This window comes from Lynx canadensis, chromosome A1, assembly GCF_007474595.2.
Source record: "Lynx canadensis isolate LIC74 chromosome A1, mLynCan4.pri.v2, whole genome shotgun sequence".
Lineage (NCBI taxonomy): Eukaryota > Metazoa > Chordata > Mammalia > Carnivora > Felidae > Lynx > Lynx canadensis.
This window is the reverse complement of record NC_044303.2, coordinates 195,757,115-195,784,020: the sequence shown is the minus strand read 5'-3', so window position 1 is coordinate 195,784,020 and position 26,906 is coordinate 195,757,115. Positions and strand designations below refer to the sequence as shown.

The following is a 26,906-nucleotide window of genomic DNA, read 5'->3' as shown; positions in this document are numbered from 1 at the left end:
TGATTTCAAAGTTCAAAGCTTTTCTGTTACTCCTGAGGCATTTCAGGGTGATGTTAACTGGGATCACAGAACATTTACATTTGGTGTTCTGTGAGGGAATGTTTTGTGCTGTATTTATGGGGTCAGGATTCTTAAGGTTCTTTCTTATATCATTTATTTAATAGTTCAAGCATCTCTGCTGGTCATTGTTTTGGGTGTGGGAGATATTGGTAAAACAGGTAGGGTTCTTGGTCTCTCTCTAGAGGGCAGTGATTAGGTGAGTAGGAAATGACTTGAGCTTGCAGGGAGAAAAGTAGGTTGGCTGGATTGAGAAGGAATGACTAGTTAGGTGACTGCTATTGTAGCCCTGGAGAGAAATCTTGACACCTGGGATTAAGGTTGTGGCAGTGAAGGTAGTTAAGCCGTAAATAGTAAGAATTGGGAAGTTTGATACGGATTGAAAAGGTGTTCAAGGGAATTCTAAAGTTGATGTAACAGGGTTGATGTTTGTACCATTAATTGGGAGAATCCTAGAAGGAAGCTGGTTTTGAAGGAGAGAGAATTTTCTTTGATTCACAAACCTGAAATTGAGTGAAAGTAGCTTCTTAGACCTTAAACCTTTTCTTACTTTGCTGATACTTGATGACTAGTCCTAGGGGATTTTAAAACTAAATTTGTAAGTAGGGGAAGAAAAGGAATCTCAAGATACTTAACGAACAACATCCTACCTAGTATGAAAATGTGACGCATATATTATGTACAAGAAATTAAGGACTAATAGCTTTTATATTATTTTGAAAGGGGTAATCAAGTAATGTTATTCTCTTAGACATTTTCTTGGGCATCTGTGACCAGTAAGAACCTTCCACCCAGTGGAGCTGTTCCGGTTACTGGGATACCACCTCACGTTGTTAAAGTACCAGCTTCGCAGGTGGGTTTCTAAGCTTGTATATTGGGCACATTTGCTTGTATTTCCTGTAATGTGGTTCACATAGGTTTGGAGAATGTGGGAACTGGTACACAGAGCAGAGAAGAGTACAGGGTGGTTTTTAATAATTTCCTTTTTTGGAGAGTTGTCAGTTTTTATTTTTATTTTTATTAAAACAATTTTTTTAATGTTTAATTAGTTTCAAGAGAGAAAGAGAGGGAGACACAGAATCTGAAGTAGGCCCAGGCTCTGAGCTGTCAGCACAGAGCCCGATGCAGGGCTTGAACTCACGAACTGCGAGATCATGATCTGAGCCAAAGTTGGATGCTGAAAGTTTATTTTGAGAGAGACAGAGATAGTACAAGTTGGGGAGAGGCAGAGAGAGAGGGTGAGAGAGAGAATCTCAAGCAGGCTCTACATTGCCAGCACAGAGCCCAATGTGGGGCTCAAACCCACAAAGCCGTGAGATCATGACCTGAAACCAAGAGTCGGACGCTTAACCGACTCAGCCACCCAGGCACCCCTGTCATTTTCTCTTTAAACCTTATTGTTAGCTAAGAAACTTTACAGGAAAAAAGGTAAGCTTGCTTTCTTTTTATACAGAGGTTAACTTACAATTTTTTTCAGCCTCGTCCAGAGTCTAAGCCTGAATCTCAGATTCCACCGCAGAGGCCTCAGAGGGATCAAAGAGTGCGAGAACAACGAATAAATATTCCTCCCCAGAGGGGACCTAGACCAAGTAAGAGCTCAGAAGGGTGACTTCTCTGGTTTGGGGGATTTTGAGGTGAGAGCTTGTTCTTTAGGGGTGGTTGATATTTTCTACTTTATTTTTTTTTTTTTTTTTTTTTTTAAATTTTTTTTTTTTCAATGTTTATTTTTGGGACAGAGAGAGACAGAGCATGAACGGGGGAGGGGCAGAGAGAGAGGGAGACACAGAATCGGAAATAGGCTCCAGGCTCTGAGCCATCAGCCCAGAGCCCGACGCGGGGCTCGAACTCACGGACCGCGAGATCGTGACCTGGCTGAAGTCGGACGCTTAACCGACTGCGCCACCCAGGCGCCCCGATATTTTCTACTTTAAAAATAAATTATGGGGCTGATGGAATTACCTGTGTTTGGGGGTGGAGGAAAAAATCATTGAAATAGCCACTGAAAATGTCTTTCTCTTTCATTGCTGCTGTTTTTTGTTTTCTTAAGTCCGTGAGGCTGGTGAGCAAGGTGACGTTGAACCCCGAAGAATTGTGAGACACCCTGATAGTCACCAACTTTTCATTGGCAATCTGCCACATGAAGTGGATAAATCGGAACTTAAAGATTTTTTTCAAAGTAAGTTCCTGAGTTTTTAAAAAAAAATTTTTTTTTTTTAACGTTTATTCATTTTTGAGACAGAGAGAGACAGAGCATGAATGGGGGAAGGTCAGAGAGAGAGGGAGACACAGAATCCGAAACAGGCTCCAGGCTCTGAGCTGTCAGCACAGAGCCTGACGCGGGGCTCGAACTCACGGATCGCGAGATCATGACCTGAGCTGAAGTTGGATGCCCAACCGACTGAGCCACCCAGGTGCCCCTAAGTTCCTGAGTTTTAAGTGCTAGATTTACCTAATACATCTATCTGTTGAGATTTAAACACTAGATTCATTCATCTAAGTGAATTACATATGTAATTTTAAGTTTTCTAGTGGTTATTTTATTTAATTAATTTTTTTTACTGGTTACATTTTAAAAGGTAAAAAGAAACTGGATAATTTAATTTTAATATTTGATTTAACCCAGTGTGTCAAAAACATCATTGCAACGTGTAAAAATAAGAGCTGTTTTACATTTTTCCGTATTAAGTCTTTGAAGTCCAGTGTGTGTTACACCTACGGCACTTCTTATTTTGGACTAGCCACATTACAAGCGGTCTGTAGCCCCATGTTGACTAGCGGCTGTCATTGATTAGTGTGTGTATAATATTTAAAGGAAATGTTCTAAGATGCTACTTGAGAGTCTTTGTTTCCTTTGCAGGTTATGGGAATGTGGTGGAGCTACGCATTAACAGTGGCGGGAAATTACCCAATTTTGGTTTTGTTGTGTTTGATGATTCTGAGCCTGTTCAGAAGGTCCTTAGCAACAGGGTAAGCAGTTTTTCATCCTTTTTTTTTTTTTTTTTTTTATAAGTATAACTTGGATCTTTGAATATATTCGTTTTACAAATATCTCTTACATGGAAAGTACAATTTATTCCAACATGTTTTGGTAGTATGTTCCATTGTGATGGGCCATTATTGTTAAAAGACTTGCCTGGGAGTTGAGAGTAACAAAACTTCTGTCTAAATAACTTTATTTTTGAGTCGAATGATGAGAATGAGATAACTAATAGTTACCAGTGCACTGAAATTTATGCAGATTTCTTTCCTTGGTGATTTTTGGTTTAGGAGATGAAATACAGTGTTGCTTTTAACTAAGATAACTTAAGAGCCAATTTTCCCGGGGCAGGTGTGTAGGTTCGGAGTCACCCAGCCTGGACCAATTTTATTAACAGTACTTCTTCCTACAGGTACTTTCTAATAATATAGAGGGATTTGGTAGATTTGGAATCTTACTACTGTGTGGTTCTTAAGAAACCCTTCCCTTCCTCCACATCTTTCATTAGCACAAAACACTTTCTGTAATAGTAGTAGAGAACAAAAGTATAAATACTGTTAATTTATTGTGATGGGTGTGGGATTTAAAAAAATCTCACTTAAAAAAAAATTGAGGTGAAATTCATATAACATAAAGTTAATCATTTTAAGTTTGAGAGAGCGCCGGAGGGAGAGGGGCAGAGAGAAAGGGGGAGAGAGCATCCCAAGCAGGGTACCTGGTGTCAGCGCAGAGCTCGAAGCCATGAACCCTGAGAGATCATGACCTGAGCCTAAGTCAAGAGTCGGACACTTATCTGACTGAGCCACCCAGGCCTCCCATTATTGTAAAGTATAAAAATTAATGGCTTGTAATACATGATGCGCAGTCATCACCTGTCTGTCTACAAAGCATTTGCATCAAAAGTTGCCCACAACAACTCATCTTTCAGTCTCTGCAGATTAAAACTACACATTGTCTTAACCATGTAATAAAAATCTTGTAGGTCATTATTTCCCAGAGGTTCTGTAGAACTTCTGATGTTCTTCAGAATGTTGTTATACTGTCCAGTTTACTGTTGTGGTCATAACATTAAGTGAGCCTTAATCTGCAAATATGTATTTAATCTTTCAAACTATTTCACCAGTATTTTTATGATGCATCTCCTGCAAAAACACTTAGAAGTAAGGAGAGAACAGTGGCTTTTCTTAGCATAGGCACAGAATACTGAACCTAGAAATGTCCCAGAGGTCTTGTGCAGAAATCCATAATTCAGCATGCAAAAGGTCCAGTGCACCTTTGTGGTGCAGCCTTGAATTCATCCTTAGAGGGTAGGATACTCCCAGTGGGCCAAAAGAGATCAGACCTGATAACTGGCTTTTTAGTTAATTGTCCAAGGTAAGGGGGGTTTGTTTCATTTAATGCACTTGGATAAGCCATGGCATCTTTATGCATAAGAACTTTTTAAAATTTTCTCAGAGGCTGTATGTCTGAGACCTTTTTCTCATTCAAATTGCTTCTACCCTTGTGATAACTACCCAGAGATGTCTTCAATCACTGCCTTTTAAAACCTCTCCAACTTCTCTTACCTTTTAGACTTTAGTATGGTTTTATTTTCCCCATTGTATGTAGAATATTGCCTGGAACAGTGCATCAAATTCATGTGTGTGAAGTGATTTAATATAGTGTGAATATTAAAACATTACATAAATATTTTAGTGTTAAATATATTTATGAATGTACAAATACAAATTTATGTATTTAATCAGAATTTTAAATATAAATCAACTCAAAGGGGCCTCCCCTCCCCACCCTACCCTTTACGTAGCTTTCCTCATGTGTACTTTCACATCACCCCTGTGTACTTTGGGAGCTTCAAGTGTAGCTTGTCTTTTGCCTCCTTCTTACTGTATTGGCAGACCTCTGCCATACTCCCTTCAGTAATTTTTTATGAGTACAGAAATAGCTTATGTAAGACTGACCATGGTGTTTGACACGCTGTAGTTTAGCCTCATGGTTCAAAGCTTTTACTTGCCTGTCAGGATCCCTTCATTTCCTCCTCCTTCCATTGCTCTTTATGTTGTGACCCATTAAGTTCCTGAACATTCCTGGCCCTTAGTTGGCTGGCCTCTAAAGTAGTGTAATGACAGCCCTTGAAGGGTGGTTGTGAGCATTAAATAAATGTGAGGCATATAGAACACTTCTTATCAGAGTCAGTACTTTTAGGTATTTGTTTAAAAAAAAATGTCACTGGGGTGTCTGGGTGGCTTAGTTTGTTAAACGTTCGACTCTTATAGCTCAGGTCATGATCTCATGGATGGAGAGTTCAAGCCCCATGTTGGGCTCCGTGCTGATAGCGTGGAAGCCTACTTGGGATTCTCCCTCTCTCCTTTTGCCCCTTCCCCATCTCTCCCTCCCTCTCTTTCTCCCTCTGCCCCCCTCTCAAAAATAAGTAAAAAAAGAAAAAGTCACTTAGAAAACCAGTGTGTGCCAATGAGGAGCATAAATTGAATTTGTTGAAATCTCGAGTAACCCTTTGTTTTCTGCTTCAGATCTATTGGGCTAAAAGCAAGGCCCAAGATTTAGTGTGGATGTATCTTTTTATTCTTCACTAAGGTCCTCTTTATTATCTTCAGTATTGTCCCAAATTTTGTTAAGGTAAATAGCATTTTGTTACAGTTTTATTTAGATGAAATTAATAATGTTTTTGAGATGTATATGTACTTTGCAGAAGTATGTGTAGCCCCATCTTTCCACATTAGGTGATGATAGGGGTTTATTCTAAGCCTTCAAATCCATGGTGAAGGTGGCAATTTTTTTTTTTTTTTGGCCGTTCTTACTTATATTGTTCTATTTATATAATTCTATGGGAAAATACGTTTTGAACGTTTATTTATTTTTGGGACAGAGAGAGACAGAGCATGAACGGGGGAGGGGCAGAGAGAGAGGGAGACACAGAATCGGAAACAGGCTCCAGGCTCTGAGCCATCAGCCCAGAGCCTGACGCGGGGCTCGAACCCACGGACCGCGAGATCATGACCTGGCTGAAGTCGGACGCTTAACCGACTATGCCACCCAGGCGCCCCAAATACGTTTTGTTCATAGAAGTACAATGAGAGTTACTTGCACTGCTGTGTTGTTTAAATTGTCCTTTTTTTGAACCAGTTTGCATGCCTAGCTCCACCTTTCCATGTTATTTAATGATGTGTTCTGAGCTTGAAATAAAAACTGAGAATGTAGCTGATGTGTAAGTTGCTGCTTCTTTATGATAGCTTTGTTGGTTTTATCTTTGGTAGTTGGTATCCCATTAAGCACTCTTTAAGTCTGCTCCCCTTTGTTTCTACAGCCCATCATGTTCAGAGGTGAGGTTCGTCTGAATGTGGAAGAGAAGAAGACTCGAGCTGCCAGGGAAGGGGACCGTCGAGATAACCGCCTGAGGGGACCTGGAGGTCCTCGAGGTGGGCTGGGTGGTGGAATGAGAGGCCCGCCCCGTGGAGGCATGGTGCAGAAACCAGGATTTGGAGTAGGAAGGGGAATTGCCCCAAGGCAGTGAATTGCTCTCGTTGATCTTCACGCAGCAGTACAAATCTTCTAGCTCCTGCAGAATGGTGAATTTCTTATACCAGCGTTTGGTATCCTGGAGTATGACCCTAGTCTATTATAAACTGCTTAAGTTTGTACAATTTTACTTTTTGTGTTAATGATGTGTGCTCCCTCTCCCTCCCTTCCCTCTCCTCACCTTTTAGTCCTTCACTTCCAATTTTGTGGAATGATATTTTAGGAAAAACAGATTTTTAAAGAAGAGAAAAAGACTGAATTTCCTTGCTTTACTTTTGCATATACAGACTGGATTTTTTTTAACAGCCGTTTCCCCAAAGGAATGTGTCTTACCTTATTACTGACATTTGGTATGTTTCATTCATTGGAATATTTCTTATTTTCTATGTGTTTCAAAAGCCTGTGAGAAACACAGGATTTGATAAACATTTTGAAGGCAGGAAAAATCTAAATTGTTTCTTCTTTGAGAGTCATGACTACCTTCTGGTGTGTAGAAATTGCCATTGGAAAAATTGACAGTTTGATTCTTGCTGGTATGGTTAAAAACTGAATAAAAGGTGTTAGTAGAGTTTTTTTTTTTCCTTTGGATATGTGATCACAAAACAATTATAAACCTACTGTTTTTATCATTTAAATTTGTGAGATAGGTTTTAAATGTCTAGGATGCAACTAATTTAGATTTCTTTTGAAGTAGGGTCTTTTATGTTTAATTTGTATTTAAAAAAAAAAAAAACCAAAAAAACGACAAAAAAAGAAACCCCAAAATCCGAAGAACACAAAACCCAGAGCAAAACTGTTGTGCCTTCTATTTATCTTTGATTCCAGCCTTGGCAATTGTTTAAAGAAAAATAAAAAAGAAAAAAAAGTCTAGATTTGTTTTACCAGGTGTAGAGTATGTTGGGAATTGAAGAATCCCTCTTTCACCTTGTATGTCTTCTGTTCATTTGTTTTATGCCTTATTCTTAAATTGAGTCTCAAACTGGAATGCCTTTGAGGACAGACATGCTTCTTTAGAGGTCCTTTGACCTAAATAGTCCAGCATTTGTATTTTATTTCGGTATCTATTCAGAATCCTAATCATAGCCCGTAAGAAGGAATATGACTTTAATATTGGACTTTGTGCTTGAGTGTCTGCCAGTTTTTTTCTTAAATCATAGGCATATGGTAAATTTTCTATTTTGTTATGGTTCTCTTTTATTGATGGGCATGCAGTGGGTGTTCCTTGGAAATGGCCAATTTTTATTAAAATATTTCTGGAAGAAAAATTAATCTGGCAATATAGACTAATATTCGTTTTACATAGTATGTTAATTTCTTGAGTGCTGGGTGTGAGGTGGGTGAAGATTTTGTGTGCACATTTGTGAAGCAAGCCTTTGTGTGGTAACTTGTCCTACTAATCTGAAGGGCAACGAGGTTGTCAAATTTAACTTATTTATTTTCTTAACAGTGTTCAATCCTTTGGACTGTTTGAGGACAGTATATGAGTAGGTATAGGAATGTTTGTTTTGTTGTTACTGGGAAACTCTAGGTTTGCTGAAGGGTGTAGTCTTAAACTAAAATGAAGTTTGATATTATCGGTCCTCAGTACCTCAAATATTTGAAAATTGGGAACATCTCCTTCACATAAAGAAAATTATATAACTGAGTCACATGACTGTTTTTTGGGTTAGTTTAAATAACTATTTGGTAACCACTTCATTTGGGCCAGGCCAGTGATAATTGGAAGACATTCAGCTTGTACTTTTGTAGCTTATATTAAGCCTGTGGTGGAAAGAAAAAAACTTAGCTGGAGATATTTTTGAAAAAAATTTTTAAGTTGTAGTAACTGTAAAGTCATAAATTATGGATAACCTAGAAATCCTTTTTCACAAATAAATGCTAAACCATACATTTCACAATAGGTGTTTTTCCTACTCCATGGTTTAAGGGCACTAACTGGATGCAGTGATTCTCAACTGGGGCTGTTAATACCTCCTAGAGGACATTTGGAAATGGGCGAGATTTGGCGGGGAGGGGAGAAGAGACACCACACACATCTGGCATTTAGTGGGTGGGGCTGACAACGCTAAATGTTCCATAAAAATGAAGCAACCCCCCCATTGAGATCATGGATATTCCTCATTCCCTATAATGCATGGAGGATGGAGGGTGGGGTGGATGAGGACAACTTGAAGACTCCTTCATTTGAAAACTAGCCTTAGATGAATTAAATGAATTATGAAACAGATCTCTTTCAGGAATTACATCTGCAGGTAATTAATAATCTCACTTTTCCTTTACCCATGTGTGGGTTTAAAGAAACATTTGGACAGGTAGTAATATGCTAGGTGCTTTTTGTAACTTGTTGCATAAGTTTAGGAAGAGAAGGGTTTGCTTTAGTAATTTCAAGTCCTCAGAATTGGGATGATTGTGGCGTTTTAAATAGCATTGGACTTTATGTATCAGATTTAGGATCATGGTTAACACTATGAAGAATCCCAATATCATTGTTTACATTATTGCCAATAGAATAAGCACGATACCCTAGATACACATATATTCCCACAGGTAGAAAGTGAAACTAGGTTAGGGCAAGATTGTCTCTAGGCAAGCACCAACTCGTCAAATTTAAGCTTTTCGGGTTTTAAAGTACTTTTCTCATCTGTAAGAATGCCCCAATGTACAGTTCTTTTCTATTGAGCTTTAAACCCTTTACCCATGAGTATTTTAGCTAAGTAAGATTAGTTTGGGTCAGTGAGTCTTAGTCTTGTAAGACCTTTTGAAAGCAAGCACATCTTGGGCCTTACAAAAGTACATTGTTTTCTTTTGCTCTTGTATTCCTGTGTTGTCAACTTTGTGAGCTTTTGCTGGGAGCAGTGAAATGGAGAACCCAAAAATCATTGTTTGGCTTTGGATGGGTAGGTTACTTACCGCAGTATTAGTTGAACTGCACTTTAGTTTCAGATTAGAAAACTAATTTTCACAATTACCCTGTGGATTAGGTGCTATTTTTCCCAAAGTAATAGATGAAGAAGAAATCACGTAGAGCAGTTAAATGACTAGGCCTCTAAGTCATCCAAGTAGCAGGAAGCAGCTTGGCCTCCAAAACTGATGCTTTTTCTCTAGAACCCTAATGCCTACCTATTTTACATTTGAGTGACATATTAAATAAGACATGACCATAATAAGTTACCACAGTACAGAGACCTGAGTCTGTAAAACATTCAGAGAAAGGTTAGCATTACTCTTCTCCATTTCCTTTAAGGTAAACAAGATAAGGAAACATTGATTTTGTAGAGCTACTTTGGTTTATAGACTGTGGTAACAGTAATCATGATTTGTTCTTGGGTTATTTTCTCACCTGAATTTTTGATGCATGTAGTATAACCTTGAACCTACATGTGGAAGGTAACAATAATTTTGTAGTACCTTAATCCAGGTGGGTTTATAGCAGTTGTGTTTTGTGCTTGTAACTGCCATCCTTGGATACTTTTCTTCATCCTTTTATTTGAAAATCCTTGTAGAGTTTAATAATTTAGTGGGAAAACGTGGCACTTTATAGAAAGCAATTTGTTAGAATCTATATGGTTGCATTTGTCAAATCTACTGATCTAAAGATAACTTTATATTGAAGTTTTATTTTTGTGCTACTTAAGAGAAATCTCTGCAGGAACTGCGTACAGAGAAGACCTTTGGTTCAGTCGTTATGAACCTTTTAAAAAAAGCAACTTCAACTTTTCTTCGAATATGAGGTTTTAGTGAACTGCCTAATATGCCACGGATGGGCAGTGAACAGTTAGAGATAGTCTTCCACAAATGTTTTAGAAACCCTAATGTTTTTAGAGTTTTAGAAACTTAGCAATATTTTGTGTGGGAAGTTGCTGATCAAGTAATGGCCATGTGGCACTAGATAAGTAAGGATTTATGGTTTTAAGATAGTAATATGTTTTAGGATTTGTACTGTGATACTGAGGTTCTGGGGACCATAGGTGGGCTTGTGAACTCTTACGAGACTATGTTAAAGGAGAAATGGTAGCACATGTGAGCTGAAACTTATTTACTTCTTAGTGGTTATGTAGCTATTTCAGGATAATGCTGAAATTCATGTGCTTTGCTAATGTTTTCATGAAACGGTCTCATAATGACCTGAATAAAAAGTAAGAAGTTGGTTAGCAGTGGTCTAAAAAAGTCCATAACCAGCTTTGGTTTGATTATACTTCTGTCTTGGCTTAGAATTAAAGTTGTTCACTTTTTGATTATATGACTTGTTTTGAAAACTTCGGACGGTCTCTGCTTCTCCAGTTTCCACTTGAACCCGGTAGCTTTTCTTAGCTCTCTACGAGAGGAAAATAGTATTGGAAATCAATTTCACGGTTACTTCCATAGACCACGTGACCTGGCCAGTTACAGAAATCCATATGAGTACCTTGGAATGTGGCCAGTGTCACAGATTCATAAGGGACTTGCAGTCATCCGGTGTGTCTTTGTCTTTTAAAAAAGCAAATGTTTACCAAAAATTCACTATTGAATTACTTTAACGAGTATTTACTTTTTAGAAACCTGCTTATGGGAAGTTTGCATACATTTCTGGTCGTAAGTTAGAGATGATTATATCTTGTTTAATCTGGATATAAACACTTTCAACTATATGATGTAATTAACTACTTTGGTTACTGATTTTCTCCCCAAGCTTTGATGTCACCTGTTTGATTTTGGATTTGGTTTAAATTCTTAAATAGTTTTAGGAAATTTTTATGATATCTTATCCCTGATTTTGCCCTTTTAAATGAAGTCGTTATACCAAAAAGCTGGCATACGGAAGTAGCGGAGAAGAACAGGTCTTCCTTTCTCTGAAGATTCAGTGCATGCTTAAGTAGATTACGTAGAACACATCATGTTGAAAATAAATTCATGTAGTTAGATGTTAGTTTATGAAGAATGGGTGGAGGTAGAAGTTAGCTGGTGGGATAAGGATCATTGTGATTTGTACGAAAAAACCATAATTTTAAGTGAGACACATCAGAATATTTAAAGTGTTTCTTCCCATTCTGATTATTGCCATAAGAGACAGGAGAGACTCCTAGAATTCTCTGAATCATAGAATGTTAGTGCTGGAAAGGGCTAAAGTTTGTACAACCTCTTCATTTTTCAAAAGCTAAATGGCTCAGAGAATAGATTATCAATGCAGAGTCCTACATTGGCTTGTAGAAGTAACATGGATCACCTTGAGGGTCACCACTCTGCCCTAGGTTCACTGAAGGAAGCCAGAGCTGTTAAAGGTCAGGATGTGGGGAGAAAAGGGAAGGAGCCACATTTTATATGCATACTCGGTTGCTTCTGTAGCTCAGTTTTCATACCCACTTGTTCTCAGTTTTCTTCGAACTGTCTTAATGCCCACTTCTACCAGGGCCTGTTGTCTAAGGACATTATTACCTTGTGCTCCCCTCAGGGATGGGTTTACTACTAGCTGTCAGAAAGCTATTGGGTATCCTAATGTTAATAGCTGAAACTCAGCTGTAATTTTCTCCTGAATCCTTCGGCAGTTTGCGTTCTGTACATTGTGGTGCTTTTCCCACCTTGTAATGTTATAACTGTAAGCTCCTAAGGGGCAGCAATTTGGTCTTAGGCATGTACCCTGTTCAGTGCCTGGCAACGCCACGTACCTGTCAGGGTCCTAATCTTCCTTTGCGGTGATTTCTCCCATTCTTCATGGAGGTGATGCGCCAGCCGTGCTAAACTACTTACGGTTTTTCTAATAAGCCTGGCATTGCTGATTTTCGTGGCTTCAAGTGCCTTCTTTCTTCCCTGAAGATAGATTTGTATCCACATCCCCCTGTCCCCAAAGCTCTTGCCATCGAAATTGCTTTTTTCAAAACCCAGTTCAAGACCATTTTCCTTTTCCCTAAGAGAAAAGATTTGCAACAGGAGTGAGGAACCCCTTTTTTGGGGTCTGGTTTGGCCAGAATTTGAAGTGGGGAGCAAATTCATTCTCATCTCCTTCCCTCCTACGTCGTCCTTCCTGTGTGAGATTCTGTCCCAACCTTCATTTTTAAAAATGTGTGTTCATAGAGCACTTTTAACCTTTCGCCTCGCTCATATAACTTACCCTTCAACCTACAATTAGAATGACCTGTATGAGTTTTACTACCATCAGCTCCTCCTTTACTAGACCATAAGCTCCTCGAGGACAAGGACTGGTTCATTATCCCTGTATTTCACCAGAAGGTACAGTGACCTCCATGAAAAGAGTCCTTAAAAGAGGACTCATTGAGTTGCATAAATTAATGTATTTGTTGTTTTTTATTCTCACAAGTAAGGACATGCCTAGAGATAGGACTTAAATTTTTAGGCACTATCACAATTCATAGTGGAGGGGATTGTTGGGAAATTTTGAGGGGTGGGCACAGGAGGGAGGAAGTCACTGGGGACACTCAGAGGTACTTCCATCCTTGGTCTGGGTGATTAGCCATTTCTTTCTGATTGTGCCCAGTATATCCCAGACACTTTGTTCCTGTGCAGAAGAATTTTATGTGCCAACTTTCATTTCTTTTCCCAGACCTAGTCCATTGTTCTCTCTGTGTCCTCACCCATGCCAAAAGTCTAAGTCCTCTGCTTTTTTTTCTCATTCTAGCTAAGTCCTGTCAGTGCTACCTCAAGGCTTTCACACCTCTTTCCTCCCCACTTAGATGATTTCATTGGCCTCTCAGCTTCCTTTACCTGTTCTTACCCCCAGCCTACCTTATACACAATATTAGATTCATCTTACTGAAACGTAGCTCTGACCATGTATCCCGTGGATGTGTTCTGTCTCCCCTACTAGACTGTAAGCTCCTTACGGGCAGGGTCTGTGTTGGAGTCATCTTTGTATCTCCCGTAGTACCTATCAATAAATGTTTCTTGAATGAACAACACACAGCCTTGTCTTAGTGAAATGATGTTTTCTAGATTATATGTAGGTTCCTCTCTGGGATAATCACAGTACTTCAAAAGTTTTTTCACAGATAAAGTTGGTTAAATAGTGACAACTATGAGTTGACCACAGAGAAAATTTCAGAAAACTTTAATTTTTTTCCATTGGAATCAGCGTGGATATGTGTATATGGATGGTTCAATAAATATATTTTTATATACATGTATCACAGAAATTTTACATTACATCTTCAAACTGCAGAAATAGATTTTTTTATAAGCCAAAAAATAACTGCCATAACTTTTATGATTCCATGCAAAAAAGGGCGAAGAGTAAGGGGCAAAAGGGAATTGGTTGTTTCAGGTTAAGAGTCCAGTAAGAAGTAAAAATGTTACATTAAGGAAGCGATTGCTTAACACGCTGCTTAAGGTGGTAGCCAGACAAATCCTTAACTGCAGCATTAAGGCCATACCAAGTTTATACATATATACAAAGAAATTTCCATATAAAAGACATACTATCACATTTTCTTCTGGGAAAGGATGAGGAGCTTTGTGAGTAATTCTGACCCAATTTTCCAGGCCAATTAATTGTTTAAGATGCCCCCAGGCTCCTGAAATCTCTTCTACTTTGGCTGTCAGTTGCTTTTATGTGGGCTTGTGACTTTTGTAGTCTTACGTGGAAGTATGAATCATCTTGAACCAATTCCATTATGGGTGATGAAGCACTTTGTAGCTTAACTAACTCACTGCCCAGCCCAGCATATTTTACATCTCCCAAAAGTATTGGAATCACAGTCAGAATTGTAAGTTGTAGTCGTCTTACCTGTATCAAACTACACAGCCAGTGTTGGCATTGTGACCTGAAGAAATACACGGTGCCTGTCTGTTCTTTGGGGTTAAAATAACTTTGAGTAGTTAAAGTGTAATGAACCAAATTGTGAGGTGTCAAGGTAACATACCCTGGACCTGTTGCAAGTTAACGCTTTTATCCCCTGTATGTCGTGACATCCGTAAGTCGGTAGCTACCTTTTTGAAAACAAAAAAAAAAAAAAAGGAAATGCAAAATCACTTGCAGAAGAATAACATGGGGTTTGCTCTTCTGTCTAAACATCAAATCAGGCAACTTTTAAGACAAAGGGTACATCTGTTGTGCAAATATCTTAAGTGCGTGAAATGGGGAAAATATAAGGGCAAGTCCTTTGGAGATGACTTCCAGTTAGGCAGAAGTCCTTTGCTTTGGCAAGGTTGGGGTGAGACTCTCGAGAGTGCGCACTCTGGTTCTATTGGCAGAAACTGGCCCACCTTGGTGGATGAATCTTGAGTTAAAGTTACTAAGTCTAAGATAAATGATGTCAATAAAATATGCTTTTCCCCAGTGACTGAGCCTTTATTTGATAATAAGTCCCGTGGAATGTTTTCAATCAATCTAATACTGCTTTTTCATTAATGTTGACGTAGCTGTGAATTGAAAATCCCTAGTGGTCCTGTTTGTCCCCGTTTCTCTGTAGACCATTTTCCAACTATGGCTCCAGCATGTTTACAACAATTATGGCTGCAAGGTAATTGGGTCTCCTCCCATGGGTTCCCTGGGCCAGTCGAGTTTGAGGTGTCTGGAAATGGCTTGTCTTGGGAGAAGACCAAAGAATTGTGATTTGGAAGCACTGGAGTATGTTTGCACACTTAGAAAGTAAGCCCTCACTGTCCTTCCCAATCATGCCTCAACCGCTCCTGACTGAAAATGCTAGCAATTTCCAACTGATACTTTGCATCAGTTCTAGACAAAGTGATTTTAGCCAACTGGTCAGTTATGATGCCGACCTACACACTGAGACATGGACATCCTTTGTCACTCTTACCTAGAGGGCTTAAAAGTATTAAGCGTCTTGTCTTGGTCACTTTGTGGTTCATTTTGTACATTTCAGGTCTAATTACAACAGTTGAAGACCTGTATTGTGTCCAGTTTTTAAAACTTACTTGGAGGCTGCTGAGGTACCTGGTGTATTTGTCTTGAAAGTAAAACTTGGCTGTTTAGCTTTTTTTTTTTTTTTTCTTCAGGTAGGCATTTTATCTGTATTCAATAGACTAATTAAGCAAGATGCACCCATTGGGGTTTAATTCACTCATCTCACTTTAACTACCATTAGTGCTGAGAATAATGGATTAAGTATTGGAAGGTTGAACCGTGAAAGTATGAAATAATATGAATTTTAAATGTTCTGAGATTAATTGTGGGAGCATCAATGTTTCAGCTTTTTACATACCATTCAGGCATGTTGAGCATGGTACACTTTTAAACGAGGTAGAAATACACCTAATGTGGAAAAAATTTAGCAAACTACTTACTTGATAGTAATACTTTTGAAGACTTAGAGGGTAGTCTTTGATTTACTAGGGTAGGTTATACTAATCTATTTGCCCACAATATTTTTTCTAATGAATTTGCCTAAGAAAAATTGTTCTGAAAAAAAAAAAATCCCACAAACTATTCTTTTTGCATACTTCCCGTAGCAATGACTTGATTAAAAACCAGTTACTTTTTTTTTTTCTTTCTGTTCATATTTGGCTTTCCCCACCTCTATACCCTTTTTTCTTTATGGACGTGATCTCATGGTTTGAATAGAGAAGTGCTCTCCAGGTTAGAAGTCATTTCAGGTGCAGCTGAGAATAAAAAGGATATGCTAGACTATATTTTCCTTCTAGGTCAGCTCTGTTTAATATTTCAGACCAACATAAAGGTTATAATATTTGGACCACAAGCACTCCTTTAGAAATATCTGCACTGGATTAAGTAACTTTTTCAGAATCACTGTAGAATAGTGAGCTCATTGTAGAACCATGACTTTACTATACCTTTGTTATCCCCCTTCTAGTGCCTACCCAGCACAACTAAATGCTTAATACTTGTTGGGTTGAATTGATGCCCTTGAAGATGTGAATTTCTAGTGGGTACAATAACTGCTTCTGAGATGGAGGAAAAGGTAAGTTCTCCCGAAATAAGTACAGGAAAATCTGACTTAGGCTGGGAATGTCAGCTAATGGAAAGGAGACAGAATGAGCTGTTCTGCCCATGAAGGAATGAATACCTTATTGATTGGTCTTTGAGAATTGCCATACTCAAGAGTCCCGATCCCTTATTCTATATTTAAGGTGGTTATGATATACTCCAAATCATCTTTCCAAACATGTCTCCATTCATTACACTTCAGCCAAACAGATAATCGCTATACCTCGTATATGCCCTTTGGTTTTTACCTCCATATTTTTACTCATGTTGTTCCTTTTGCTGGAAGATTCTCCCCATCCGTCAAAATCTCATCTTTAAGGTACCACTGTTCAAATGGCCTGTAAGCCTGGAAACATTTTATGGTTTATTCTCTGCCTGCTCTGCGGCACCCTCCTTTCTCCGTTAACATGTTTTCTGCATTCCGCATTAGTGATTATTTTGGCACTTGTAGCATCCCCTCCTATATTGTAAGAAAAGGGGCCGTAGTTCATTCTGATGCCCTGCTTTCAAGGTACACTGCCCTTGCCATAATAGATTTAATAAACAGGTGGATGGATGACAGGCAAATGCAAGGGAGGTTAAAAACAAAGCTGATAAAAAAGTGAAAGAGCGTACATTTCCTAGTCCTGACTGACAATTTTTGAGACCTGTTCCCTGACCTTCCATGTGTAACTCAAACTTTGAAAGGCTGAACTGCTTCCTCCAGGCTGGGACATTGCAAAAAATCATCTAAAGGCAAGTCTGTTGCAGTTGGCCTGCACACCCGCTGAATCTGACTTGATGTCACTAGGGTCCATTCAGAATGTTCCTATCCTCACCAGCATTCAGAGCTGCACAGAGGGAGCTGTCCTAGTCCGCAGAGCACTAAGACATTCCTGGCATCACTGCCCTATAGCTCATGGTTCTGTTACGCCAAAGCCCGAGCTTCTGGATACAACTGAAGAGATGTGGATGACGCAAGTGCAACCTAGGAAATGTAAGCAGAGGCCTTGTCCCATGAACTGGTCTGGCTAATTCCTACACATCACCTAGGGGATTCTTAAGTCAGGAACAAAAGGACTTGGAGACAAGCTGTGGCTTCTAAGAGTACTTTGTGTGTGTGTGGGGGGGGGGTAGGGGGGCGGGGGGCAGGGTATGTTCATGCATTTCCCTGTAATTCCATTGTCACACTTTATTTCCAGAGCCTGGATGGGGGTAAAGGACCATTAGGAGGCCCTCCTTGACTGGGACATTGGTCAGCCTGCCATTTTTAATACATTTGTTGCAATGGTATCTCATATGGAGAGATGCTCCCACTTTACCTGAATACCTGCCTGGAGGAAATGGTTACCTGTGTTAACCCTTTGAAAGGTGGATGAGACCACAATTACATAAATCCAGTTAGTAAACTGCTGTGGAAAATATTCTTTTGCTTTAGAGTCTGAGCTCAAATGTTCTGTTCTCCAGGAGACCTTGGACTGTCCCTGTCAGGTACCATTTCTCTGAATTCTGTCTCTGCCTCCTTCGTCACCATATCATCCTTTGAAAATTATGTATTCATATCCATATCACATCTCACTGCTCTGAATTGTAAGTTCTGTAGTTAGGGATGGTGTTTACCTTTCGTTCCTATGCCTTGGTAATGTTTGTAGTAGGCTCTTAGTTGAGTGAATATTTTAGAGGGATTCTAGACTTAGGAAAGACTTCCAGAATAAGTCTAGTCCTTAACTCGATGCTGGCCAAATCCAGTCCATTCCAGCACACAAGTGGTCTCTCATGCAGGACTACAAACGAGGGTGTTTTCACTCTCTTCCAAATGTCATATATTCCCACCCTGCCTTGGTGCTTACTCATTTTATTCTATTCCACAATGCTATACCCAGAAAATGGTACCATATGAAGTCTAAATCCCTCATATGCCCCAAACTGGATTGATTAGTAGACTCTCAACCTCTTAAGGTGGGCTGATAGATTTATATTGTTTCTACCCAAGTTCTGAAAAGAAGGTGGCCAAGGATTGTCTGGTTGGTTCTTAATCAAGATGTTTGATTTCTAGCCTAGTAAAGGTAGTATTCCTTGGCATTCAACACGTTACAGGAGCTTAAATTTTTGTGTAGTAGAATGTTACCAAAGTAAAAGGGTCCATACTTTTTTAGCAGCAGTTATAAGATTCATTTAAGTTAAAATGAACTAATAAACACCTGTATACTTTTTTTTTTTAATGACAAAGTAAGTTACCACATCAATGTCTTGATTTTATATTCAATAATTTGGGAAGATAGAGTGTTTTATGGGGAGGGGGGGTGGGGACTAAGGTCATCAATAAGGCAAAATAATTTCTTGAAGGTCAAAAACAGGTAAGTGGAAGAGGTAAACACATCATGCCTGTTTCCAAAACTTAGCTTCCTGTTGTCTATAGAATCAGGTCCAAACTTTGGCAAGACTTTGACTTGGGCTAATATGATAAACTTTCCAAGCCTCGGTTTCCTCATGTACGAATTGAGAAGATCAGGGCCATCGCTGAAACTAGATCATGTAATTTAAAGAGACTGACCTAGAGTAGGTGCTCAGTAGCAGTATTGGGATTTGCAGGGTTCATTCACAATCTTACTAGTTTACATGAGTGACAGCTATTTGCAGAGCTATGGTGTGCTTTCTATTTAGGTAATATTCAAATGATACTTGGGCAAAAGGGATGCAGATTCTTGATAAGTGAGATCAGCACTAGAGTGTAGGTCCCTTCAGTGGGTGTATAAGCTAGAGGAAGCACAGAGGGGCCAGTCTGGAAGGGTCATAGGCTGCTCTGTTAGGGCAGGTGGATTTGGCCTTTTGGGAGCCAGCTTCAATTCTAAAAGGAAGCTCTTGGCTGCCCTCTTCTGGCAAAGAGGAAGAAACAGGAATTTGGGAGAGACGGAGATAGTGACAGTGCTTTACATTGTTTACAGTGGGGGTGGAGTTAATAATGTGTACTATCTCATTTTATCTAGAAGATGGACGTGTGAGGGGGGCATTATTGTCTCCAAATACATAAAGGAGCTGAGGGTCAGAGAGAGAATGGTCTTGCTCAAGATCAGGTGCCTGTGGTAGTTGGCATCTCAGCCTTCTTGGAAGCGAGTATCCTTTCCCCTGCACTAGAAAATCACAAATGGGTATAGAGAGGAAAACTGAGAGGGTAAGATGAAGAGTGGGAAATTCAGTACTCCTGTTGTACAGATAGGAAAACTGAGGGTCGGAGGGGAAAACATGTAAGAATTTTATAGGGACTATATATTAACCACCTAGACTATACAATTACCATTTCCCTGTATTTGTGCTATCACACTTCCATTTTAGAGGTCTTTTAAAATCCCTTATTTGAGTCTTTCAGGGGCAAAGAAGGAAGTGGCTATATGGTGATGGGGGCCAAGGGTAGGAAGTGATTGGGTTACCATATGGTTTCTATTTTATTATGGGAAATCTAAAATTATCTTTTTAAAAAAGCCTGTTAACTCAACCTTGGGAACAAGGAAAACGTTTCAGTCTGCAATATTCCCATTAATTCCAGGGCCAGATGAAGACAGAGTAGAGATCATTTGTTATAATGTCAACCTATAAATGTTTTGAAGTGATTCCACTGATAGAAAGCATAAATATGTCCTTGCTGGGAAAGATAGGGGCAGTGTTTTCTGATTATAAGCAGTGTTTGTTGGAGCTATGGGAGTGTGGAAGCAATTTCAGAAACATCATTGCCAGGGTGAGGTTTTGTTTGGCGGGGGGGGGGGGGAGGATGTGCAGTGAGCTCGCCCAACTTCAGCCACACCTGCTGTAATATTTTTTATTTTTTTGTTAGGGTAGCCTAGCTAATGGTATGAATTTAGATGAATGTCTCTAGTGGCCTGGAACAATCCCACTTTTTTCTGCCTGTAACTGCGGCTAGCATAATGTACAAATGGGAAAATATTCTTAAATCTTGCTGGAAGTTTCTCGTTATGATTAAATTGTGTGTGCGGGGAACAGGCTGAGAGGGGACTTGGAGTCATTGCAGTATTTCCCTTGGGGTATTTCACGAGTTCTGCTCTGATTGTGTTTCTCTTTGATTCTTCCAGAGGCTCTGGCGGACAGAGCTCACCTGCCATGGGAAATGGGTTACAGCCTTCATAGGACACACATGCTAAAATACCAGAGTAGAATGTTGTCCTGGCATTTGATGGGATTCTCCGGTGAGAAGCCAGTCTTAGAGGCAAGTCCATCAGTGCCGTGAAATACCTTCACTTTCATGGTAAACAACAACCACCACCACAACGAGCCACCAAAAAACTAAGATTGCAACCTCCTTGAGGGCCAAGACTCTCCTCTTTCTTAACCTCTCCCCACCTGTCCACCAAAAGGCCTGGGATGGGATTCCAAGCCTGACCGAAAAGGGGGGAATAATGAAATCTTCTCTAACACATGGTATACCCTTTCTTCTTTTCTTTAACCCATGAAAGTATCCAGGGTTTGCCTTTGAGCAATCTCCTTCAACTCCCTCTTTTTACAGGGTAGTGAGCAGGCCTAGAAAGATGAAGTAGCTTACCTGCAGTTTCCATGGTGAGCCTGAGGTGATGCCAGAACAAGGACCCACTTCCTACCGGCCTCTGTCCGCCTCAGAAGGCAGGTGTGTTTAAAGAGGGTACAGGGTTTCTGAAGTTGCTTAAGAAAACAGTGGAATCTGAAGAAAGGCAAGCCAGACACAAGGCAACGCAGGGAAGCGTGGAGCAGGGCAAGTGTGGGAACGGGAGACCCACTGTCTTTGCATCCATGTGCATCCAGCAAATGTCTTTCCTCCCCACATCAGTTACCTGGTGCTGCTCTGTAGCCGGTTAATGGCCTTATGTAGAACATAATTTTCATCACTGGGTATATTTTTGGCTCGCCATTCTCTAGACTCTGACTTCTCGACCCAATGTTCCAATGGAAATTTTCCAGAGCAGTGAAATTTCAAAACGCACAGGGAAGAGGAAGAATAGAAATCGCAGCCTTAAAACAAATGAGACAGGAGCTGCTACGTCCATTCTAGTCCTCCCCACCCCCCACCCCCTCAGAAATAAACCAGCATCTTCTAGAAGAGTTTGGTTTCACCAAATGAGAGGCACCGATGATGAAGCAGAGGAGATGCTGACAGGGAGGCTGTGGGAGGAGGCAGAGAGAGAGCGAGAGGGAGAAGCAACGGTCTGGATGCTAACTGAAGAAGCCTTAATGATCCTAGAAATTATTGGGCAATAATATCTACTTCGGAACTCATTTTGCTTTTCTAAAGAATGATAAAGCACCTTAATTATTGCTTTAAATAACCACACAGCTCCATCAAAACAGCATGTAATAGCACCCACGTATGAACAAACCTGTCTCCTGCCGTTGCTGTCTTTACAGCTTGAGAAATCCCAAAGGAAGCAACGGGATAATAATTTGGTAGTGGCATCATCTAGTCTGGGCCCCCAAGACTCTAGATTACTCAGGTGGGGACGGCAGCATTTCAGGATTTTTCCAAGTTCTTTATTTGAATTTCAACCTATCTAACGATATTCCTTATTCATTGGGATTTCAGGATACTGTGAAACCAAAGCCTTTCCAACATGTACTGTTCCTTACACAGATACAAGTCGTTGGGCAAGCCAGCTCAAACAAGACAAGGCACGTTTCTTTTAATCCTTCCTTTGGTCAGCGTGAGCTCCTATTTCTGGCTTTGTAGAGCTACAGGAAAACAGAAGGGTTCTCAATTCAAATGTCTGAAGCTGGTTTCTCAGAGAAAGGGCTTAGTGGAGGAAAAAAAGATAAATTATATTTTAAGAACATGGTTTCTACTTGCTTGTTTATAGTAAGCTTGTTTTGGTGTCATCGGTTCCTGAATTAAGGATGCTTTATCTTGGAGGGTAGAGGGCCATTCAGCCTTCCTCAGCAGATCTTACCAGCCCCTCAATGCAAGCTTTCTAGTCAATCTGGGAAACCTAGCCTGTAGAGAAAACCCCATCTTGCCCACCTCTTCAGAGTTGGGGCAGAGGGCAGGCAGAATGTGCAGAAGGTACTTGTTTTTGAATAAACCCGATAGCTTCCAGAGTGGTATTCATTGTCCCCGGGCCGGGATTCCAGCCAGAATGGGGACAAGTAGACCTCAGCTCTCGACCCCAGTCCTCCAGCTGACACAAATGGTACCACCACCAAGCCCTTTGCCTACGAGCTTCTTCTACTAAGGAGGCAGTTGCTGCAGACAGAAGGATGGCTCCCTTCAATTTCAGTGTGTTGCAATTAACTAAGGAATGTAATTTTCACAAAAGACTGATTTATCAGTGATGGTAACAGCTTAGCTGGGACACTAATCTGCTCTGCAATCTAATATCATGGAGGCTCACAAAACACAATCTCTTTTTAATGATGCCCATAAAAATGTGTACTTTGAAGGAAAGTAACCAACTCCTGTCATATTCATTTGTTTTCTCCCTAGTATGAAAACATAGTCTATGAAAAATATTGATAGGCTTCTTAGAGGGATACATTTCTTATGTATTGACAGTTTAGAAGAAGAAATAATCTGGATTAAATGACTGTCTTTTATCTCTCTCTCTCTCTCTCTCTCTCTCTCTCTGTCTCTCTCTCTCCCTCTCTCACGCACACACACACACACACACACACACCCTACCACATCTTTATATTCACTCCTGCGCTTGGGTTACTCTCTATAGACTTAGCCCAGCACGGACTCTTGAAAGTTTGAAAAGACCAGAGGTTGGCAGAGATGAGCCATTTCTTTTGGCTGCTCTTGAAACTAATCAAGGTAAGTTGTAGACTAAGGTGAGAAGTTATTGGCATTATCTGTCTGCTTAATTGATATTTTTCAAATTGGATTCCTAGGAATAGCTGCAGTTTTGGAGGTGCGGGAAATCACCATCCGCTCTATGCCCTGTCTAGTTCTACCTCCATGCATAAATACTGGTCTAACCATGTAGTGGTTGAAAGACCAGTAAGCCACCCATTATACCTTAGTCAGTTTTCTCCCTACCATAGCATTTGGTGTATGTAGTCCCAAGGTATGATATCCTCTGTGTACAGACTGAAGAGGAAATTGAGAAAGTATTGTCCTATTTCTTGGAGCCACCTACAAAACGTTTTTGGCTTAAATTATCTAGTTTGATTTTTTTATAATGATAAAATCCATGTAGTTTATTGCTAAATCCTCACTACATTATACATTAATGACAATGCCTTCTCTTTGAGCATGCTCCATTCTAATTCATGATGGTATTTTTGACTTTACAATGATGGATGTTCTTTTCCCGCCACTGCTCATCTTTCATAAAGTGGAGCGAAAGGAAAAACGATTCCACAAATTTCCCAAAGAAAGGCCATGAGGATTGTGTGGATCCATGTATGTGTGGATCTATCTAGATCTATTGAGAGGGTTCGGAAATAAAAGCGGCATTAAGCCTTTCGTTGTGTAAACCTCCCATAGATTGGTTCAAGCACACAGAACAGTTAGAGCTAGAAGGGGTTAGAGGTTTATGCCCCTTTCCCCACTGTGTTTGTAGAGGAACTAAAGCTAAAGCATTTATCCAAGTTTCCCCAACATATTAGTGCTAGGACTAAAATTCAGGTTCTTCCTTTCACTGCTGTAATGCATTCACTCACATTTATTCTCTATGAGGGATACCAAATTTGGAACAGTCGGAGAGAAGATTTCAGCGACATTCCCCCTCTGTGTCTCAAAAGAATGATTCTATTGTCTGCTAGATCTTGTCAACTAGACCTGGCCATTCCCAGTGGGGCCACTGGTTGAATATGGTGGCAGAAGTTCAAGGACCCAGCAGAGGTTGGGCAAACAGCCCAGTGATGTCTTTGTTTCGGAGAGATTCCAGACACCTCATACAAGGAGCCCAGTTTGAAATCTGTAGATATTGCCATTCAAGCAGAGGCAGAATGCCTTGGAACAATTGATACTGTCTTCAGTCCCTGATAGAGGCCTGATGCCTTCGCTGCCCCATCACCTAGACTTCAAGACGTTCTGAATTTAGTCCCGTCATGAGCGAACTAGGGAAAAGGGCTTCTTAAATTTTTTCTTATGAAAAAAACGATTTTCCCCTTAAATAAAGTGAGTAAAATGCTAGTAAAAGGGGCAAATAGCCTCTCCATCGACTCACGCATCACTGCAGGGCTGAGGATTCCCTCCCTTAAATAAAGTGAACATAGTGCCGATAGCAGTTCAAACACTGATATTCCAGTCTTGAACTGGTTGTACTTGTTCAAATCCCTCTGGTTCCCTTTTCCTCCTTTAGACAGTTTGTGGTTGGGAAAAGGATAGCAGGATAGTCTTAGAAGAGAGATTCCTACCCACATGGCTCCCATCCCTCAGGAGCCGGGTTCCATCCCACATCATCCAAGGCTAGAATACAATTTAACTTCCTGGTCTACACAGGCCAAGAGAAAGGAAGGCAATGACTTACAAACCTTGAACCTGGATGTAAACAGTTTGATCATTCAAGCCTCAAAGCCAGATCCTTTTTTGGCTGCTTAGTGCATTTTCTTTACCTAAACACCTTAGATCATTGTCTTGACTTGCTTTTCTGGGGTGGGGGGGGGGGCGGGGAGGGCTTCTAGAGGTATTAGCAATTGTGCCACAGGAAATGGGAGAAGTTTCTCCGGAAGAAGGGGCTTTAGGGAAGAGTTAGGCTCCCAATGTCTCCCCTCTCTCCTGCCCCACACTGGGGATACTTGAAAGACACATGTAAAACCCCAAGCCTCAGGGCAAACCGATTGGCCACTGTGTCCCACCATCTACCGCTACTTTGATTCAAAGCCAAGACACTGAAGTGCAAAGGAAGAAATGTACCCCAGGACCCTGGTCACAGGCCACAGTGGGAAGCATGCCCCAGAGAGTCGTGCCATCATTACAGGCGTGGCGTTGTTGGCAGAGAGGACAGAGGCTACTGGAGGCAACTCCCGTCTTTAATCCCATGGTCCACATTGCAGACTTCCCAACTGTGAGCCTCTGTGTCCTTCAGCAGGGTCCCCCACCCTTCACAATTCATTTCCTAATCCCTCTCCTTTTTTTTTTTTTTTTTTTTCCTGGAGTGCCCTAGCCAACCTGGGATAGTTCTGGCACATCAGAGTTAGAGGGAAAGAAATATTTGTCTAACTTGCCTAAATGTTAAAGCTAAGCAAAGCACCAAAAAGGAAAACAAACAAAAGACTTATAAAAATATAATGGGGTCATCTCCCCATGCTTCCCACATTCGTTGTGGCATAGGAAATGTCAAAATATAATGAACAGAGTTTCTGAACATACCATCTCTTTCCACCCGTATATATCTCAGCTGTGGCAGCCTCATTACTACCCTTTCACCTCTTAAAACTTCACTCTGTAGAACCACTCTGTAAGAAGTCCATTTCATCCCACTGACCCCATCTTCCCAAATATATACCCACTTGCAATTCCAAAGAGACTCTCCAAAAAATAGACATTTGAAAAAGTGCATCGGTTTATACTCAGTCTATCTGCATATTATTTCTTGAGATTATTACTTTTTTTTTGTCACCATAAAAAAGATTGCATATTGGCAATATAATGAGAAACCATGGCAGCCATTTCTGGGTGGCAGTGGAGGGTAAGTGGGGTGGGCGTTGAAGCACAGAAGCGAGAGGGGCTCAGAGAGGGGCGGGTGTGGTCCTTAGCCTTGAGACGTGAGGATTGAGGTGCAGTTCTCTTATCAATCCTTGGGCCTCTGAAAATGCCCCATCTCCTTAGTCATTCCCTCTCTTCTCTCCACTTTGCCCTATTTCCACTGCCCATGCCCAGGCTGCACAACCCTCTTGAAGCAGAGGTGGACTGCCTTTTTGGCATGTGTCCACCCAGGCCAGTGTGAAAACAGGCATGGCATTTGGAAGGCCATGGTATAGGACACACACCAGAGCAAAAGCTTATTTGTGACTGTTTCCACTCTGGGAAAAATTGTCCATCACTTCTGTGACTTGAAAAACTTAAGCAGTTACTAGGCTGATAGGTTAAGAAACAAATCCTTTGTTCTTGTGATTTTGCATTAATATTAAGCATGAATATATATCATATATTACATGGCTTTCCTTCTGCTCTGGGGCAGACTGCACTCTCCTTCCAATAGAAAACTGCACAGCCCATGGACTCAAGTTTTTGAAAGCTGTTTTTCCTCACTCCCTAACCCCCACCCACCCCTCCCCTTCCTCCCGACCCCTCTGCTCCTGTATTAGAAAAGCCCCTCCCTCCCCCCCCACCAGCCCACCCGAGGTTAAATAGATAGTGCCACATTCTAAGATTCATGCATCACTGCATTTTGCTATTGCACATTTTTCAGAGAAAGAGGGAGTTGTGTATGTGTGCCCCCTCCCTCTCTTCCCCTTCTCTTCCTTAGGCTCTCAGATTCCTGTGCTATTTCCATTCTGCCCTCTCCCAGCCTCCCCCACTCCCACCCCATCCCAGACCCG

At 40.6% G+C, this 26,906-nt stretch overlaps 1 protein-coding gene across 3 annotated transcripts in view; it reads left to right on the top strand.

The window, feature by feature from the left end:
• The window catches only part of G3BP1 (G3BP stress granule assembly factor 1), a 36,371-nt gene extending 22,913 nt beyond the window's left edge, over window positions 1-13,458 (top strand). For all 3 annotated transcript variants that reach the window (XM_030328873.2, XM_030328880.1, XM_030328886.1), the window contains 5 exons: window positions 809-910; window positions 1,535-1,646; window positions 2,105-2,233; window positions 2,915-3,024; window positions 6,357-13,458. In XM_030328873.2, the coding sequence (XP_030184733.1) occupies window positions 809-910; window positions 1,535-1,646; window positions 2,105-2,233; window positions 2,915-3,024; window positions 6,357-6,563 (660 nt within the window). In that variant the 3' untranslated portion in view covers window positions 6,564-13,458. The remainder of the gene's footprint in view (window positions 1-808; window positions 911-1,534; window positions 1,647-2,104; window positions 2,234-2,914; window positions 3,025-6,356) is intronic.
• The last annotated feature ends 13,448 nt before the right edge of the window (window positions 13,459-26,906 follow it).